General features: G+C 37.8%; 2 protein-coding genes across 2 annotated transcripts; both read right to left on the bottom strand.

Moving 5' to 3' along the window:
• Positions 1 to 1,450: 1,450 nt before the first annotated feature.
• Positions 1,451 to 8,725, bottom strand: LOC134631792 (uncharacterized oxidoreductase YjmC-like). Its single transcript, XM_063480348.1, has 12 exons — positions 8,718 to 8,725; positions 6,664 to 6,741; positions 6,009 to 6,157; positions 5,635 to 5,823; positions 4,801 to 4,862; positions 4,509 to 4,562; positions 4,289 to 4,387; positions 4,004 to 4,139; positions 3,585 to 3,703; positions 2,971 to 3,066; positions 2,663 to 2,773; positions 1,451 to 1,516 (listed from the first exon to the last, which is right to left on the bottom strand). The coding sequence occupies exons 1-12, from the start codon at positions 8,723 to 8,725 to the stop codon at positions 1,451 to 1,453; spliced, it is 1,167 nt and encodes a 388-aa protein (XP_063336418.1).
• Positions 8,726 to 14,648: 5,923 nt separating this feature from the next.
• Positions 14,649 to 17,098, bottom strand: LOC134632315 (interferon-induced transmembrane protein 5-like). The gene is made up of 2 exons (XM_063480989.1): positions 16,839 to 17,098; positions 14,649 to 15,106 (listed from the first exon to the last, which is right to left on the bottom strand). Exons 1-2 carry the CDS (start codon positions 17,043 to 17,045, stop codon positions 14,885 to 14,887), a joined length of 429 nt encoding a protein of 142 aa, XP_063337059.1. The 5' UTR covers positions 17,046 to 17,098; the 3' UTR covers positions 14,649 to 14,884.
• Positions 17,099 to 18,297: the final 1,199 nt, after the last annotated feature.

Raw genomic sequence — 18,297 nt, 5'->3', positions numbered from 1 at the left:
GCCTGCTCATAGGGGGTCATCTGATTGTTGGGGTTTTGTCTGTTTTTTCTGTATCATTGTTGGGTCTTTACCTCACATTATAAAGCACCTTGAGACATCTGTTGTTGTGATGTGCAGTTTATCTAAATTTGCGATTTACATAAATATAACTGAATTGAATTGAACTGACTATATCAGGGGTCCCCAATCCCAGTCCACGAGGGCCGGTGTCCCTGCAGGTTTTAGATGTGTCCTTGATCCATCACAGCTGATTTAAATGGATAAATTAACTTCTCAACATGTCTTGAAGTTCTCCAGAGGCCTGGTAATGAACTAATCATGTGATTCAGGTGTGCTGACCCTTTTAGGTGATATCTAAAACCTGCAGGGACACCGGCCCTCGTGGACTGGGATTGGGGACCCCTGGACTATATCATACAACTGTCAGGTTATAGCATGAGCAAATAGTGACCAGGACTTAATGAGTTTATGTCTCCATCTAGTGGTGTGATATCAGATTTTCAAGTCAGTAGAGTTGAATTTGATTCGAAAGTTGAGAAATTATTTTACACAACTCCTTCTTTGTGTTAGTGTTTAAGGTTTTTACATGAGCAAAAAACTGGAGGAAAATGTAAACCCAAAGCGTTTGACAGTCCTTTCACAAGATCAAACTGAAAGAAGGACATTGCTGAATTTTACATGGTTCTAGAATGTAGTAGAGTTTAACTGCAGCATAAATCATTGATGACATTTAGTAAAGATGAAATTTTAGGCTTTTTGAAGATCAGATATATTTCTGTGCTAGTTCTAGTGCATTTCATGCATTTATAAACTAAAGTTAAGGAGAATTATTTGAACTGCTTGTTTAGGCTATGAACCCTGACAGATGGGTGAGAGAAGCTTACATCCCCATCTATTGGTAGATCAAGAGGTCGCTAAAGTACGTCTATTAAAAACAAGATTGCATTAATGCATAGAAAAACACACATTACATTCCAAATAGTATGGCATTTACTGATCTGGGAATAAAAGAATTATGTTTTTAAGATGATCTCACAGTAAAAATACAATTTTCACATCAGTAGCAAAGAAGCAGAAAATTCTTATTTTCAATTAGAAGTGAGCATAATACTTTTGTTATTGCTGTGCAGCAACAGTACTGTCTTTCATCAGCAACAAGGAATGATATGTTTAATTGTAGATGATAAAGCACTGTATCTTTATATCATTTTTCAAGCGTGTGATGAAACCTCACAAGCATCTGCAACAACATCATTTTTTCTTTAAAATTCATGGTTTTGCTTTTAGTAAAGTAAAAAAAAAAATAACAGTACATGTCACATGTATAATCATGAATAAAATATTACTCTTAAAATGTATAAGGTGTATTAACAGAATTGTACTTCAAGTTGCACTTCAAGTTGAGCATTAGTGGCTGATTTCCACAGCTGAGAATCCTGTTTGGATAAACTTAACCCGAGACGATCTTGTCACATGGCAACAGTGGGTTGACACCAATTTTCTTGGCGCATTCATTCTGCAGGAAAAATACAAAATGCTAATGAAGTTAGCATCATGCTTAAAGAGGTTTTAAATGAAGTCAGATTGTATTTAGGTAAAAATACTCTCATTTACTTTCTAGTTAAAAACATAAACTGGCGTTAATGCCAAGCTAAAACAGGACCTCTGAATCTTCCTGTAGTCTGTGTAGGTTCTCAGTCATCCAGGTTATTGTAGTTTTCAAGCATGTGAGTTGAACTGGATTTGAAAATATTTCATCTTTCATCTGAAAGGCTTCTTGAGTACTAACAGCTGATGGGGAGTTCCCAGTATTTAACCTCTACTTTGGTTAGAAATGTTCTCATTTTGGACAGGGAAGATAGACGGGTTGAGAGGAGTAAAAGAGGCTAAATTTCTATATCTACCTTGAATAACAATCAATGAATACAGTAGCCTTTGACAATAGCTATCAGTTACCTGCAACACAGGCTTGAAATCCCTTCCCAGGCAATTCATCCCTCACTCACACTTTGGCCGTGTGACCTTGATGACCCAGGGTGGGGCAGTGTCTCACAAATAAGTCACAGCTTTACTCATATGTGATGCCAGGTCATCACCTAATTTGAAGGTTGGCGGTTGATCCTTGGTTGCTCCGTTCAGCATACCTAAAATACCTAGGGCAACATAGTGAACCCCAAGTTGCTCTCTGATGCTTTCATCTGAATACGAATGTAAGATAGAAAGCACTTGGGTGTGGGGGAAAAGTGCTTGTATAAATGAGTGTGAATGAGGGAATAAGGCATGTTGTATAAATTGCTTTGACTGGGTAGAAAAATGCTATATAAGAACCAGTCCATTTACCAATACCATTTAACATAGCTCATGCAACACTAGAGGTTAAATATCTGGGACTCTGTCAACTTTTCTCTAGAGCAAAATCTGTGAGTGTAACTGAAAACAGAGCAGGTCATAGTCTGGTAAATTAACACTAACTAAATGTGTGTTTTTTTCCCCTGGCTCCACCAAAGAAGCACTCTCACTCAAATCAAATGGCGTATTTCCAGTAAAAGCAACAGGTCTGAAGAAAAGCATTTCATGTTGTGAGCTCTATGTGAAAAAGGACAACCTTTTAGCCATTGCAGTTTAGACTAGCATGAGAACATCCCCACTTCTTAGCTTTTACCATGTATTTGACGACGTTGATGTGGTAAGGGATCCCACCCATATCCTCACATTTCTTCATGTTCATCCTCTCTGGATCTCCGGCAGCCAAAACAGGAGTGTCTAGGTCAGCCTGAAGCAGATAAGCCACAAAAAAGGAAAAAAAAGAAAAAAGAAAAGAAAGTATAGAGCAAGAAATTCACTTTTAACCTGCAAATGTTTGTCCCTATTTTATTTCATAAAACAAAGAAACTGTAACTACTGGATATCAACTGCATTTTTGATTAATCTTTTTTAGCATTTAATATTCCATCACTGGGATCAACTCACAGGATCCAGGTTTCTATGGATGGACAGCAGATCTGACATCCTGTCACTGAACCCGGGAGCAAAGTTCTCTGGATTGATTGCCACAAAACACTGACCCTGAAAATACGAAACAGGTGACACTGTGAGCTCATCAAACATGAACATCAAACAGAGCCTTGATTTGACGTCAGATGACCTATATCAGAGTCACTAGCTGGGCCTCTGTTTTAGATAACAGCAGTCAAACACTTCAGACTTGTGTCATGCTGATTTCTCTTCTGCTGGTACATGACGGCTGATTACTTTATGAACTTTGCCCCAGATCTGATAATCAGCACCACATTATCTGCAGTGTATTATCTATTCCAGCTACTGAAAAACTGTATTTTATCATTGCTGTGGGAGCGTTTTTTTTTTGTTTGTTTGTTTTGTTTTGTTTTTTGTGAATTATTCTTAATAAAAAAGTGATACAACAGTTTCAACTTGTTTCTCAGTCTGTTTCATTTCACAGACAAAACAACAAGATGACTTTTAGCACACTTTGTTACCAGTTTTGTCACAAGTTACATTAGGGACATGTTAAAATAGAACCAGTGTGTCCTTTGTATTTCACAACTAGGCAAAACAAAATGTACCAGGTTTGCAACACGGTCTGTTACTTTCCAAGTGCGGATGTATTTGCTGTACTGGGCACCAGCCAAGATGCCACAGAACACCTCCACCATCATTCCCAGACCATAGCCTTTGTACCCTCCTGAAGATAAAAACACAGAAAAACATATGCATGGAATAAATGTATTATACTGATCCTAGCCATCAATGGCATGTAATTCCACCAGTTCTGATAACTGGTTTCCAATTAATCTCCTATATGAGTTTTTCAAATCTGTGTATAGTATGGTATATGGTATAGATGAAGCACAAATCAGCCAGCTAGGGTTGTGGTTCAATTATATAGACTTAAAAAAGCAAGCAAGCAAGCAAACAAACAAACAAACACATATTTCACACATGAAGAATGAAAACATTCTTGACAAGATCTGCTGCTTCTGACCTGTGGCTTCACTGCCACCAACAGGCACCAGTCCTCCTCCAGTCAGCACTCTCTTGGGGTCTGTTGTAATTTTTCCCAGAGGGTCACAACCCCAGCCCTCAGGAATGGGGTCTCCACGCCGCTCATGAAGCTCCACCTATGCACATTTATATACAGTACAAGAGAAGAATGTTTCCACATTAAAAATGTTGTTTCAGTGGTCAATCACTGCTCGCTTGCATTTAATTTGTTAGAAGCTTACATGTGCAATAAACAAATATGCAGCAGTAGAGATGTTGATCTTACCTTTCCAAGGGCTACTGCTGAAGTGGCCATGTCTAAAACAAAGCTGTCTCCATCTTTAGCAGGAGCCGCAACACTGATGGGGTTGGTGCCCAAAGTACACTGCAGAGTTCACAGAGTTTGAATAATGAAGATTTTATGATCAAATTCATAAATATCTTAATTAAAGTGTCATATATTGCATTTACTATGGATTCTTTTCTAAAATAGTTAATACATATACCTCTTTAGCACGTGTGGGAACCACCAGTGGTGATGTGTTGGTAAATGACATCCCCTGTGGAGATCAGATTTTTTATTAGAAAGTTAAACAAAAAGCAAAAGCAACTGATCATGCTATGATCTAAAGAAGCAGCTGAGAAACAAAGTTATTGACATCTATCATCCTGGAAGGAAATACAAAGCTATACTAAAACACACTAAATCTGGGTCTATAATTGAAAAATGTATTCTTTCTGGGGGAAAAATCAACTGAAAAAGGGGAATAAAGATCAACAGACAAACATTTCACTCACAATCATGTTTTCCTTCAGTGCCTGCATTGCATAGTATCCAGCAATGCCATAATGGTTGGAGTCTAAAAAGAAAAAGGTCACATATAAATTTAGTGGCTGAACAGCAGTGGTAATGCACTGTCATTGTTTTAGTCGTCAGATTTGAGAACTATCTCTCCACTATAATTAAGTGTTGAAATATAATAATTATATTTAAAAACTCAAGAGAGATTTTATTGATGAGATCAGAGCACTTGTTCCCCTTAAATGAAAGTTTCTTAAACCTCTAAGAGCTAAATCATCATGGGCCCCAATCCTAATCCAAACCCTGTGCAATCTAATTATGTAGGTTTCTTTGTTGTTTTTAATTGTTATCTTAAGTTTTGGCAGTCAGGCAACAAGGAAAACAATAATTCTAATTTACACTCTAAAAACTACTTAAAGATTTTTTTCTCCAAAATAGAAGTTAAGGGTAGGGTTATTATTACCAATAGTGACTTATGACTTCAGAGGGTTAATAAAGTCTAACTGAGTCTTATACACCTCACTGAGTGTTAAACAAACTAAACAGTCAACTAGTTGCTGAACAGGAATCATGCACTTATAAAGGCAGGATTTTGTATAATCAAATACTTTAGTAAATGTCTATGTAAAATGAACAGGTTTTTAAACAGGGCAACAAATGACAGACATATATTGCTTGTTTAGTATAAGACCAGTTGTGTCTAACATAGTACACTAAATTTTGGTTCTTACTGGAAGCAAAATGCAAACAGTTCAATAATAAATGATCTGGAAACCTGTTTAACTGTGTCGCCACTATAACATTTCCTTTAGGGTTCAAATGGGACTCACTGTGTGCCACCACCCAGCCAATGCCAACGTCTTTGGCCTTTTTTATGGCCAGATTCATACAAAAGTTTCCCACCACTGGGCCTAAGAGATTCCTCCCATCCACCAGTGCCGTCGCTGCACTCTCCTTTTCTACCACTGGCTCACCGTCCTTGGCACAGATGCCAGTTTGAATGTCCTTCACATACATGTCTGTTAAAAATATAGTGAGTACACATAAACAACACACAGACTTAAATTTAAAATTACTGCTGATGTCTCCAGCATCAATGAGGAAAGCTTCTTAGTTTTTGTGCAAATAAGACACAATGATATGTACAGTGAGGATCAAACAATGAAGCAACAATGATGAAAACACAGTTTTGAAGGAGGCTGACCCATCCTGTTGAGTCCATGGCTGTAGTGGCCCCTGTGGTCTCCTTCCACCAACACTTCAGCTAGACTGCGAGCATGATGCTGCTTGGCACCGACTGCTGTCATGCACCTCTCAATGAAGCCTTTGACCTCCACCTGGCTGATCAAACATCTGCAAGGGGAACGCGATATTTAATAAGCAACATTTGAAAAAGTAGAGTAAAGATGATGATGTGATCATACTGCTTGTTTGGATATTGTATGTACTAAAAACACATTACACATATTACTTTTATATCAGTCATATCAAATTCAACAACCGACAGTCCGGTTATTTACTCTAACATAAATTGCTGATTTTACTTACATTGCAGTTGATCTTACCTAAAAATTTTAATTATATCATATAATTATATAAAATGTATTGCTTTTATTTTGTAAGGTTAAATAACCATAACTATCTTGGTTTCTTGACCTGAGTATATTTGGATGAAAGGGGTGGCTAGCTAATTGTATTAGAATGGTGCACTGTAGTTCACTTTTGTGCAGTAAAAGACAGACATTTAAAAAGCCACAAAAAGTTCACGCACCACACTCTGCAACTCTTATCAACACTTAACCATAAAAAAATTATTTATTATTTATTTTCACAAGGCTGGGGTGTATCATATTTTTTACCTGGTTTGTCCATGCACCACCTCCAGTGGCTCAGCACCACACTGGAGCATCTGGAAGTGGTTGGGCTTGCCCTGCTGCCTGTGTAATTACAACTAAATGCCAAATAGGACGAGATAAAACACACCTATCATCTATTATTGTATGCATTTTTTAATACAGGTTCCTTCATTTTCATTTTATAAGCACCAGAAGTTGTTTACTTGGAAAGCATAGCTAGCATACCTTCTTTGTTCTTTCACTTTTGGCACGTAGATATGAATGTGTAACACACATGACTAGGCTGTCAGACTGTGTAGTTGTATTATAATTGTCTCCTTGATGAGCTTAATTAAATGTTTCTGTGTAACACATCTGAATCTGTTGAGTTCATTCTGTGTGAGCTGAGCTGATTACATCACACATATTTTGTGTTCACCTTTGAGCCCTATGTAAATAATTGTTTTGGCTCACTGCATCTAATTAAAAATCAGTGCACATGACCATGACAGTCAGTTAAACTACCACAGGAGTTTTCTGCCTGATGGTCTAGTTCTCATTCAAAGACTGGAATCAAGAACAGGACATAAACAAAGCAAACTGCAAAGCTCCCCCATACTCTACACAACAGTCCCACCATGAGGATTTTTTTCCTGCCCTGTGCTAATTCAAATTTCAAAGTCCATTTTTGAAGTGATTGCAAAACCTGTAACCACACTGATGATTTACTTGTGGTTGAGGATTGCCTTCAAGAGAAGACCTGAGGGGTATATTGTGAGGGAACTTCAACATGGCCCGGCTTTCTTACATTAACTGGCTTGACAAAACCTAAAAGCCCAGTCAGTCATGATGTGCACCATGATAAGTGGTTATCAGTTGGTTATCAAACCTTTCTATGTTTCCTTCCTGTAATAAAACAGGTTTGAACAACTAATGATAAGTTCTGAGTGTTTAATGCTGAAAATGTAATGCTTTTCATCCTGTCTTCATTCTCATCCTCCTTTTTTGCTTCTTTCAGAATCAATAAAAATAGACATAGAAACAATTTACCCTGAGACTATTTGTGATTTAAAAAAAAAATCCCTTTTCTTTTGTAACATTAATTTCCAGCAACACATTTCCACATTCCAAGAATTACCCAAAGGCAAAATAAACAATAAAAGTAAGATAAGTTAATGAAAGTTTAACATCATTGTGTATAATTTCATTATTGTTATTTAATGCATTATTATTACTTTGATGTAAGGAGCAATTTGCCATTCTTTATTTTTGGCCAGATTTTGGGCATTGCACTCTAAACTAAACTAGAGGCGCATGGACAATCCAAATATTGATAGTATTAATACCAATGCTGGTATTGGTATTGCTTAGATACTAGCACAAAAGTATCAATACTGTGTTTCCATGTTGCCCGCCTGTTAAATAATTATGATATTATCATTATTATTATTATTAGTAGTAGTAGTTGTAGTATTAGTATTGGAAATGAAAAATGCCTTTCAGCTTTTCAGTTTCAAAAAACATGAAATGTTGAAAGGTGTGTTTTGTTGTATTAACTAATTATTGTGGAAAGTAAAACTCACAGTAATTTAGGGGTCATTAAAATGTGTTCAAAATTCGCACATTATTTATGATTCATCTCATGAAGTCGTAGCACACTGCTCTTCCCTACATTAGCTTTATAGGTTAAAAGTATAGGTATTACCAGTAATGGACAAATGCTAATGATTTGGTGGCTCGACACCAAAAAATGTAGGATGGCACAGCACTGCTGTAAGCTGACGTTTACGGTTTTTTCTCTAAAATCTAGCAATTACGGAATGTAGTGAGATGGTAGAATATTAATAAAGACGGAGACAATAGAAATACTAAAACACGGTACAGGTAAACGGCTGTACACATAATAAATAATAACCTACTGCATCACAAAAGCACTTTTTGTCGCAAGTCTAGGGATTATGTTAATCACAATGAAAAAACTCTTGGATGAGTTGCTAACTCGTCATGGCGCACAGGTTATTAATTCATTGACTGAATCTACAGGTGTCCTTTGACCACACTTCTAACCACGCTCCTACCTGCTCATGCTGACTTTGCTGTACTTTCACTATGATGGTCTGTCGATCCTGGATCAGATGTGTAGGGGGTAAATCCGATGACCTGACAACTTTCCTCTTCAAGTGCCTCAATGTTAGGAAACGCCCTATGTGTCAAAACTATCTGTCAGGTAACCTGCTGCTTCCGGTATTTCCATTATATCGTGTCAATTTAACCCAGAAAGCACATTCTGATCACAAGTACAAGTCAATGAGTTTGGCAAATTGACTGTTTAATATCATAAGTGTCATTGGCAATAAAAATGTCTTTTTCAAGAGAGATCTGGCCAAAGAGGGCAGCAGAGTGGAATCACTTTTTGGCACACCTGGCGCTTTCCGTTTTCCTGCTGTTTTAATCGCGCTCTACTTTCTGATTTCTGTCTCAAAGACCACCTCGTAAATGTCGCACCTTGCGTCCCTAATACAGAGCTTATACAGACATGTAGGTATACACATAATTTTTCTGCTTGAAAACACCATTGCTGGTAATACACTGGTTAAAAATGGACAAGAAAAGCCCTTAAGAGCTGCATCATTTTACCTCAGCAACTCCTTTTACATTTGCGGGAAGACTGAGAAATTTCTCTCTGATGGATTTTTCACAATCTTAATCCGCGAGCGGCGGATCACAACTTTGACTACACTGCACCCACCCGGTACCGCTGAAAACTGCTGTCCTGCACCAGTATATGCAACTCCCCAATCACGGGCTTAAAGAAAAAATGTCATCTTTATACAACTTATTTAATAATAAAATAACATATATTACTATTTAACAGGAAATATTCATTCCTGTCATTTCGTTATTTTTCGCAATGCTTTCGTACACAGGGTGCTTTTCAAGAGCTGCTGATGGTACATGCAGAAAAAAGCATGGGATGAAAATGTTTACTTAAAACCCGTGAATAAAGCGTTATTTATAGTCATGTCCTTTTATTCAGCCACACAGTTTCTTAGAAAAATGTGATCAGCTTTAGGCCAAGGTGTGCTCAGGTCCAGGAAGAGCCCTTACTGAGTGCCAGATATTGCAAAATATTGTCTTTACTTGGCAAGAACAGATGATGTCGAAATCACTTTGACTCATAAGCAGGTTTTGAGAGGTTTTCCCCAACAATAGTGGCTGAAATGGAGCCCCAAACTATGACAGAGCCTCCACCCTGTCTTACAGATGGCTGTAGACACTCACTGCTGTACCTCTCCCCTGACCTCCTCCAGACATATCAATGGCAATTTGAACTGAGATGAAACGAAATGAAATGAAATTAGCTTCTTGACAGCCACCCGTTGATACCATTTGTGATGAGGCTTTGGCAAGCAGTCAGTGTATGAAGTCTTTGCTGGATTTTTTTATTTTTTTTAAATTTTTTTTTAAGGATATGACTTTTAATCTGCTTTAAATAGTTTTGGATTGTCACATCTTCTTTTGTCCTCCACTTGTTTAGTTTCCTTAAATTTTTTTAAAGATACACTACAATGCAAAGATATGTTAAATTTTTGGGATAGTAGCTCTTTTGGAATACTATCTTATGCCTGTGAAATTGTGATATTGCTCGTATTTTTCATAAATTCACAAGAAAGGGGAACAAATTATGTGTTTTTCTGACAGGTCGCTGGTAACAAAAGTATCGGGTATGAGGTCTAGACTGAGAATGAGTGAACCAGCCAATACCCAAAGAAAAACCTGTGAGACCTTCATAAAGCTGAACTGTTGTTCAAGACCACTTCTAAGATTACGCTTTGGAAGCAAAAGACTTTTGCACAATAGTTCACATAAAATGACAAAAGTACATGTTGTTCTCTAAGAACTGTCTGTATTGGTGGAAATGTGGGAGAGGCCTGATTATTTACTTCTTTAAAGAAAAATGGTAACATTTTTGATAGATGTATGAAAGCTGCTTGGAAACATTTCATATGGATAATAGATTATATCTCTTCATAGTTAATGAATGAACCTTCAATCTTTTTCCTCTCACAGTGATGTGATGTAAACCAAGGTTTTTCTTATATTTTAAATTTTTATTTTGAAAAGACCAAGGAATCTCTTGCATCAGTGAATTAGACCCCCATCTCTTTCTTTGAAAGCTTGCTGTCCACAAGGGGTCAGGCACTCACTGAATGCTGGGCGACTGGTAGGGATGTAGAAACATAGAATATGCTGCAGCGTACAACTTTAAATATATATATACATTTAAAAAGAAAATAGGTAAAGAAAACATGATGTATCTTAGACCATAGTGATCCTGTACAAGTAACTTACCAAAAGTTGCTATAATTTTTGCTTGTTTAAACCACGTTAACCTAACATGAATTATATTTGAGCCAACCCACAAGAGAAATTAGCTTTTCACATTACGCTTCTGTTTCTGCTGGATCAACTCACCAAAAGGAGCTGTTTGGAGCTCCTAGGCATAAACCGCTCTTGCAAACCTACATTCTGGCACTATATGTAAATGTACATAGTGCTACACTTCAGTTAGGTCATTCTGGTGCTAATAAAGAGACAATGAGATATTTAACCCTCCTGTAGCGCTGCAGTTTAATGTAAACACTGTTCAAAACAACATGACCATTGTCCTGCTTCAACACAACAACAGCCCAGCTATCTGGGCTATCCATAAAAGGGAAAACATGTAGCTGTGGTGTGGCAAGAAAGCTTATCGAGTGTTACGAAACAAAATTTAGTCTTTACTTGCTCTTAAAACCTCGACCGTGCTATAAGAAGAAATGATCTGGGAATCAGTTTGACTTCTGTGTAAATGATGAATTGTAATGACCAGTACTGGACTTTTGGGGATCGTACCATAGGAACCGTACCGTATCGTAGGAAAATTTTGAAGTCATTGTACTCCAGCGATGGATTCCATAAACCACTCCTGATTGCTGTGACGTTGCTACATGTCCTACAGACAATGCTGACATCATTGAAACTATGTGACCCTTTATGAATGACTTGAAAGCACATTTTTCTCCACAGTGTCATGTGTAGAAATCATGTTCATAATCATATATATCTTGGAGCACATTGTAGAACACCAATTTTGGTTAGACTCAAGTAAGTGATAAGCCAGAGTGAGACTAAATACGACACAAAAGCACAGCATCTTGATCATTTCTACACCTGGTTAGTACCCTTGTAGCCCAGATGTTGAACCAGAAAATGTTTGCTTCAGGTGGCAATGTAATAATGTATCTTAATGTATGAAAAAGAATAATAATTTTAAGACTATGTGTCAGTTTTTCTCCGTGACAGAAAAAGCTGCTGTTGCAAAACAATATGTCTGTGTCCTAAATAAAAATATAAATGTGTAAAATTACAGCAAAAAAGTTGATAGTAGATATCAACTCTCAACTATTTGATAGTTAATTGGTCAAGACTGTCAGGTAATGATAAGGTTTTTATTAATTCATAGAAAATGTCTTGAAAAAGTGTTCGTTGTTTATCTTGTTGTACTTTTGTTGCAGTGCCATAAACTGGTAGCTTTATGGCTTGGTTTTGGCATAAAATGCTAACAAACCAATATTGGAAAACTAATGATTCAGTTTAGGTTAGTGTAAATGTTAGAGATTCAAGATTCAAGAAGTTTATTGTCATATACACCACAAAATACAATGGTTACACTGAGCAATGAAATTCGTACTGTGCGAGTTTCCTTCACACAACTATAAAAAAAACCCAACTGAAGTTCATTGCTAAGAAGTGTTTCCGTCTCCTAACTGACTTGATAGCACGAGTTTATGCAGTCCTCCTGCACGTCTTTACTCTCACAGGCCTCAGCTGCGACTCGAGAAAGAGTATGGAGAAGTTAGCGCCACCTCCCTATGCAGTGCCGCCTCCTATCCTGTAATTCTCCATGGGTCAGACATCTGTAAGCATTTCTCTCAGACCACAAGAGGAAAATAGAAAGTTGGAAGCTACAGGCTGTGATTTGGGTGTGTATAAATAAAGTTGCTAGCAAAGGAAAAGCTGCTAATATGATGGGAGTCCAGAAGGTGGGAGGTCAGTAGGAGCAGGACACCCAAATCATCAAAGAGGGGAAATGAGTTGCAGGAGGGCAAACAGAGCCTCTGAAGAATTATACGAAAGGCTAGTGTCTGATTTGCTCACGAGGTATTCGTGGGTCTATGTTTTACATATGTAAGTACAAGTTTGATTCATTGCATGTGTGGCTAAAAAAAACAAAACATACATGGAGCGTACATTTCTAAATGATTTCTCTTTTTTATGGGTTGCACATGGTAACCAGGGCTTAGCTGAACATGAAAACACTTGGAAGGGTAAGTCATTTTGGGAGGGCTGTTGCAAACATATGTCATTATAGTCAGGGCTTGATCAGGTGATCCTTAGTTACTGTGCAATAGGCCTAGGCTGCTGAGGGGTGTGTTTAATGTGCTTATACACCACAATCATTTAATCATTAGTTATTATTAATCTCTGGTTCTCTGCCACAGTGTGTCTTTTATCCTGTCTCCTTCCCCTAACCCCCAGCCGGTCAATGCAGATGGCTGCCCCTCCCTGAGCCAGCATCTGCTGGAGGTTTCTTCCTGTTAAAAGGTATTTTTCTTTCCCACTGTCGTCAAGTGCTTGACCATAGGTCATTTGATTCTTGGGGAGTTATCTTTATTATTCTACGGTCTTTACCTTATAATATAAGGCATTCTAAGGTAACCAATGTTGTGATTTGATGCTATGTAAATATACATAATATAAATTTAATTGAATCATAAGGTATACTCTATCTGTATCTACAATCTTCACTCCTTAAAATATAAGCAACGCTGGAACAAATTAAAGAATGTTGTCAGATATATTACCAATTATTGGAACAAGTAATAATTTGTTTAAAACTGGTGTTTTAAGGCTGTTCTAATGAGTCCATATGTAGTAGAAGAGTAAACTAACATGTTGACTCTGAAGTCTCAGGGTGCTAAACAGGAAGCAACACCCATTCAGTCTGTAATAATGCCTGAGCAAAGAGCAGATTGAGTGGAAATGAGCCATGTTACCCCTTCACTGCAGGCCTCCACATTGGTGCTGACCCCTCTGTAGTGGTCGGCACTGCCTCAAAACTGCAGGGCACATTTGTGCAGCTTCCAGAAATAGGATGTGCTGTATATAATTGGCAAAACAGCAGGCTCACAGCTGCTATGAAAACAACCATGCTTTTCCCGTTGCCTTAGAACCACCCTACAGGCTTACATATGAGGCCCAAAATGATACCTTTAAAGTGGGGTGTAGGTGCAAAACCGCAATTTAATGGCGCGCCTCTTTGCCTCTATGTTCCTGAAAGACCTGAAATGCATTTGTAGATCTTTGATGAAGTGAGCAAAAGTTTTTTTAAACAAAAGAATAAAAGTTTTGTGCTAACAGTGTTAACAGTAACTGGTTTATTTAACTCATTTATAAGACAGCAAGAGAAATTCAAAATACTTATAAAATCACAGGAATAGTGATAAAAAATAAATGTGTGTCGTGACTAATAACATTTAAAGCCTGCTGAAAGATAAAATATATTTGACTGTCAATGCAAGATGAATGTTGATTGTCCTTTTGTGAAGTGGTTTCTCATCCTCGTGGTATTCAGACATCAGCTCCACAGCCCCCTGTTCTCTCTGCTATTCCTCTCCCTCTCTCTCTCTTTCTCTAACCTGACAAAAGATCATTCAAATTCACTCATAAATACAATAAATAACAAAAACGATGCAGAGTAGCTGCTTGCTCAGTCTCTCAACTTGATTCAGCTCCCAGTCTCAGTACAATACTAATACTTATTCAGTCTTTGGTCAGCTTCACATCTCTACTGACCAATCCTAGTAAGGCTGACATTAAATTGGGGACATTTTAATATTAGTTTTTCAGATCCCATGTGTGAAATTTCTGTTATGCTTTTTCTTAATGTGTTTGTTCTTAATTTTTATTTTTTGTAAGTTTAAGTTTACTTTTCCGCATTTTTGAGACCATCTCGTAATGCACTGACATGATTTCCTTTGAGTTAAAATGGTATTTTAGTGCTGATTAGGGGGTAGAGAGGCCAGCCCAAGTCCAGACTCCCATTTAGGTTAGGAGTGTAATAAATTCTCATGTCAGCCTTCATATTCTCGATTTAAATCAAATGCCTTCTTCACATAACACTCTTATCTCTTGCTTTCATCTACCAACTGAAAAGTTTCAGGAAGTTTTGGAGTCCATCTTCTCCAAGGAAGTCGAAAGAGCCCTGAGACGAGCCCAAGTGGACGAGCAGGAGGACAAGCAGGACGATGGCCAGGAGCGGAATGAGAAGGTTCCAGCCGGCTGCCAGGATGTTGTACCATTTGGCCTTGTCCGAACACTCCTGAGCCAGCTGCAGGTTGCCCTGAGTCTTTTGGTCCCTGGCCTGCAAAGATGCAGGAAGACAAATTCATATTAAGACATCTGGTGAAGTCAGTTTTAACTGGCAATTTAAATATGAAGACTCCTCAGCATCGACGTAACTTTGTGCTGAACATTGGGGGGGGTCAAGATCTCTGTCTAAATAAATAAATAAATCTGGGTAAATTCCCAGATGATTAAACATGCAACTATTTTGCTGGTAATAACTGAAATGAGTAAAGAAAATGAACAGCCTATTTATACAAGATAATCCATAATTTTATTGGGGGGGTTATATTGGTTGGGTCTGATTATTGGGGGGGGGTCATAACCCCCCCTGGAAATTACGCCCCTGCTCCTCAGTCTCATAAGTCTTGTGGGACATCTGGAGACATTAAAGCCTTGTCTGCACTACATAAAAAAGATAATATGAGTTCACTGTAAATAAAGAAGGTAAAACACAGATCATCTTTTTGTTTACAGACAGCTTGTCCCACAGATCTGGTTCAGTGCTGACCCAGGGCAGACTGAATTGCTTCTAAGTGTATCCATTTATTGTGGAAAGAACCCAGCCAGGGCCTTCCATACAACTCTCTAATTTCCCATGAGTACTTGCCCATTAGAAAGATACCAATTATGCCATTTTTAACTCCCCAGACAAGCAACCAGTGACTGTCTTTAATCTGAGTGCTGAGCCAGTGGCCCTGTGATTCTGAGCTGCACCGTGTGCATGCAGAAAAAAATTTAAATAAAGGGCATACACACCCTTTTGTGGTGAGATTTTTGGGAACTTTTATTTCCAGGTAGTTATACGGTGTTTCCAGACAAGATTTGAAAATGCAATTTTCCAGGATTTCTTAACTTTTAAAAAAGTTTTTGTTTTGTTTTATGTTTCTCTGCAGCTCCATTCCTGTGGTAAAGGGTGCTCCTGCTTTCTACTGTGTGAGACATTCTACCAGAGACAATAATAAGTCTTTACATGCTTCAGAATGTTACTGCGTTTAATCAAATTCAAAGAATTTTTCAACAGAACTTTTACACAGAGGAAAAGACAGAAGTTGTTCTGCTTTTTACACATAAAAATATCTGTAAAAAATAAAGTATAATGTACAATTTTTAAATGAAGAACTCTTCCATATTCATTTTATAAGGATTTTTTAACCACACCTTAAATATGATAGGGGATGCAGGGTTATTTTTCCTCTTTTTATAGTTTATACTCTCACTTACACATATGGTTAAAAGAAAACACTTTTCTTTTTGTAGTTTGTCAAAAATGTAATTGCTGGTTCCCGCTGCTTCTTTTAGAAATGTTATTATAGGTGCTGCCACTCATTGGTGCTTGAGTTTTGCCCATTGTTTTATAAGTATCCTTGCCAACTTGGCACAACTTTTGCTTTTGTGCCAAGTTTCATTGCAGAAGGCTGAGGTAATTATAGTAACACAATGTTCTTGTTGGCATTAAGCTGTTCAAGACTGACAAAAGTCTAGTGTTACACTGCATAGAAATTCTTCCATTTTTTTCATCAAGTGTATCCAAGAGTTCCTGCCTTTGTTGTTTTCAAAATGTTTTAATAAAGAGTTTAAATAACTGGAGACAACAATGAAGGCTACTTTATTTAAAAACATACATTAATAAAAAGATGTTTTTTAATTGGGATTGAGTTAACAGTGTAGACCCTTCTTTGTTGGATGTCTGTAAATTGAGTGTAAAACATTTTCAAAAGGAAAGAAAGAAAAAGAGCACAAGGCCTCACCTTGATGGAGTAGATGAGCGCCATGAAACCCAGGCAGCAGAAGTTAACATACAAGGTGTTGCACAGCGACCAGACTAGATAGTCTCGAGGAGGATTCTTGCCAGTGTTCCCCATGTTCACGACAGTGGATCCAACAGGCTTGCGGGCAGATTTGCAGTTGGTGAGAGGGGTGCAGTCAGAAGGGAAGTTGTAGGAATGGTTGTCCATTGTTAGCGTTCAGAGAGGGGAATCCTGGCTGTAAGTGGATAGACAACTTTGTGAGCTTGTTATCCTTCCAGATGCTTGGTCCTCGTCTTGAGAGTAGTCCCCCCCTCTATGTGAGAGGCTTAAAAAGGCCCATAAAGAGGGAGGTGGCTGGGAGAGCATGCATGGGCAGGGTCCTTTAATGCACTGCAGGTCTGTCATTATGTGGTCAAGCCTGTGAGACTGAAATAGAGATAGAGAGAAGAAGACAGCGAAACAGTTCTCTGAGCGAAAGACCAAATATATCAAATATACATCATCTCTCTTTTTCCAATGAGTAATAATACGTTTCTTTGCATTAATAATACAATAGGATATCAAACATTACTTTGCACTGTCTATTCCCACAGTATCATCAAAGATGCACAGAATAATTGTTAGTGGATCAGGGTTCAACTGCACATGAAGAATTTCAGACATTGAATCAAAGATGTCGGCCCAATATTTTTTAACCTTGGGACAAAGGTGGCTTAACGTATCTTCAGCTAGGGAGCATTTCTCACATATAGGAGAGACCTCAGGGTATATTTTATTTAACCTTTCTATAGTAAAGTGTAGACGAAGCTTTAAACAAGCAGTGTTTTGCATTATAGGAGCATTTATGGATATTCTGCAAACCTTTTTCCCATTGGGTGTCTGTGATTATGATACCTAATTCTTCTTCCCATTTAGATTTGATAAAGGACGAGCTTGCAGGACTTACTAACATTAAATTCTGATAGGTGCAAGAGATAAATTTCTCATTACAAGGTGAACGTTGGAGACACTTATCGAGACCGGAAATGTTGAGACTCTCAAAGCCCTGTACATATTTCCTGACAGAGTCTGGCAGGTATCTAAAAAGTCTCTCCCTGGTAGCTTGTATATCTCTTGTAACTGCTTGAAAGAGGCAAAGACACCATCCCAATATAGATTACTGATTGTGCAAAGTCCTACCTGTTTCCAAAGTTTTAATGCATTGTCTAGAATAGATGGTTTAAAAGATGGATTGCCTACAATGGGTGTAATAGGGGATAGAGACTTTAAATTAAAACGTAGTTTAATCTGCTTAAAAATACATAGGGTGCTATGTATTACCACATACATAGACTTATCAATGGGCAGTATAGCTATATAGTAAAGCTGACAAGCTTCCTGCTCCAGTTGTGAGGGGATTGCCATTGTCAGCTAACCAGTATGTCATAAATTTTATATGTGAAGCCCAGTAATAGAACAA

The sequence above is a fragment of the Pelmatolapia mariae genome, linkage group LG7 (genome assembly GCF_036321145.2).
Source record: "Pelmatolapia mariae isolate MD_Pm_ZW linkage group LG7, Pm_UMD_F_2, whole genome shotgun sequence".
NCBI lineage: Eukaryota > Metazoa > Chordata > Actinopteri > Cichliformes > Cichlidae > Pelmatolapia > Pelmatolapia mariae.
The sequence above is the reverse complement of the archived record's forward strand: the minus strand, read 5'-3'. Positions and strand labels throughout refer to the sequence as shown.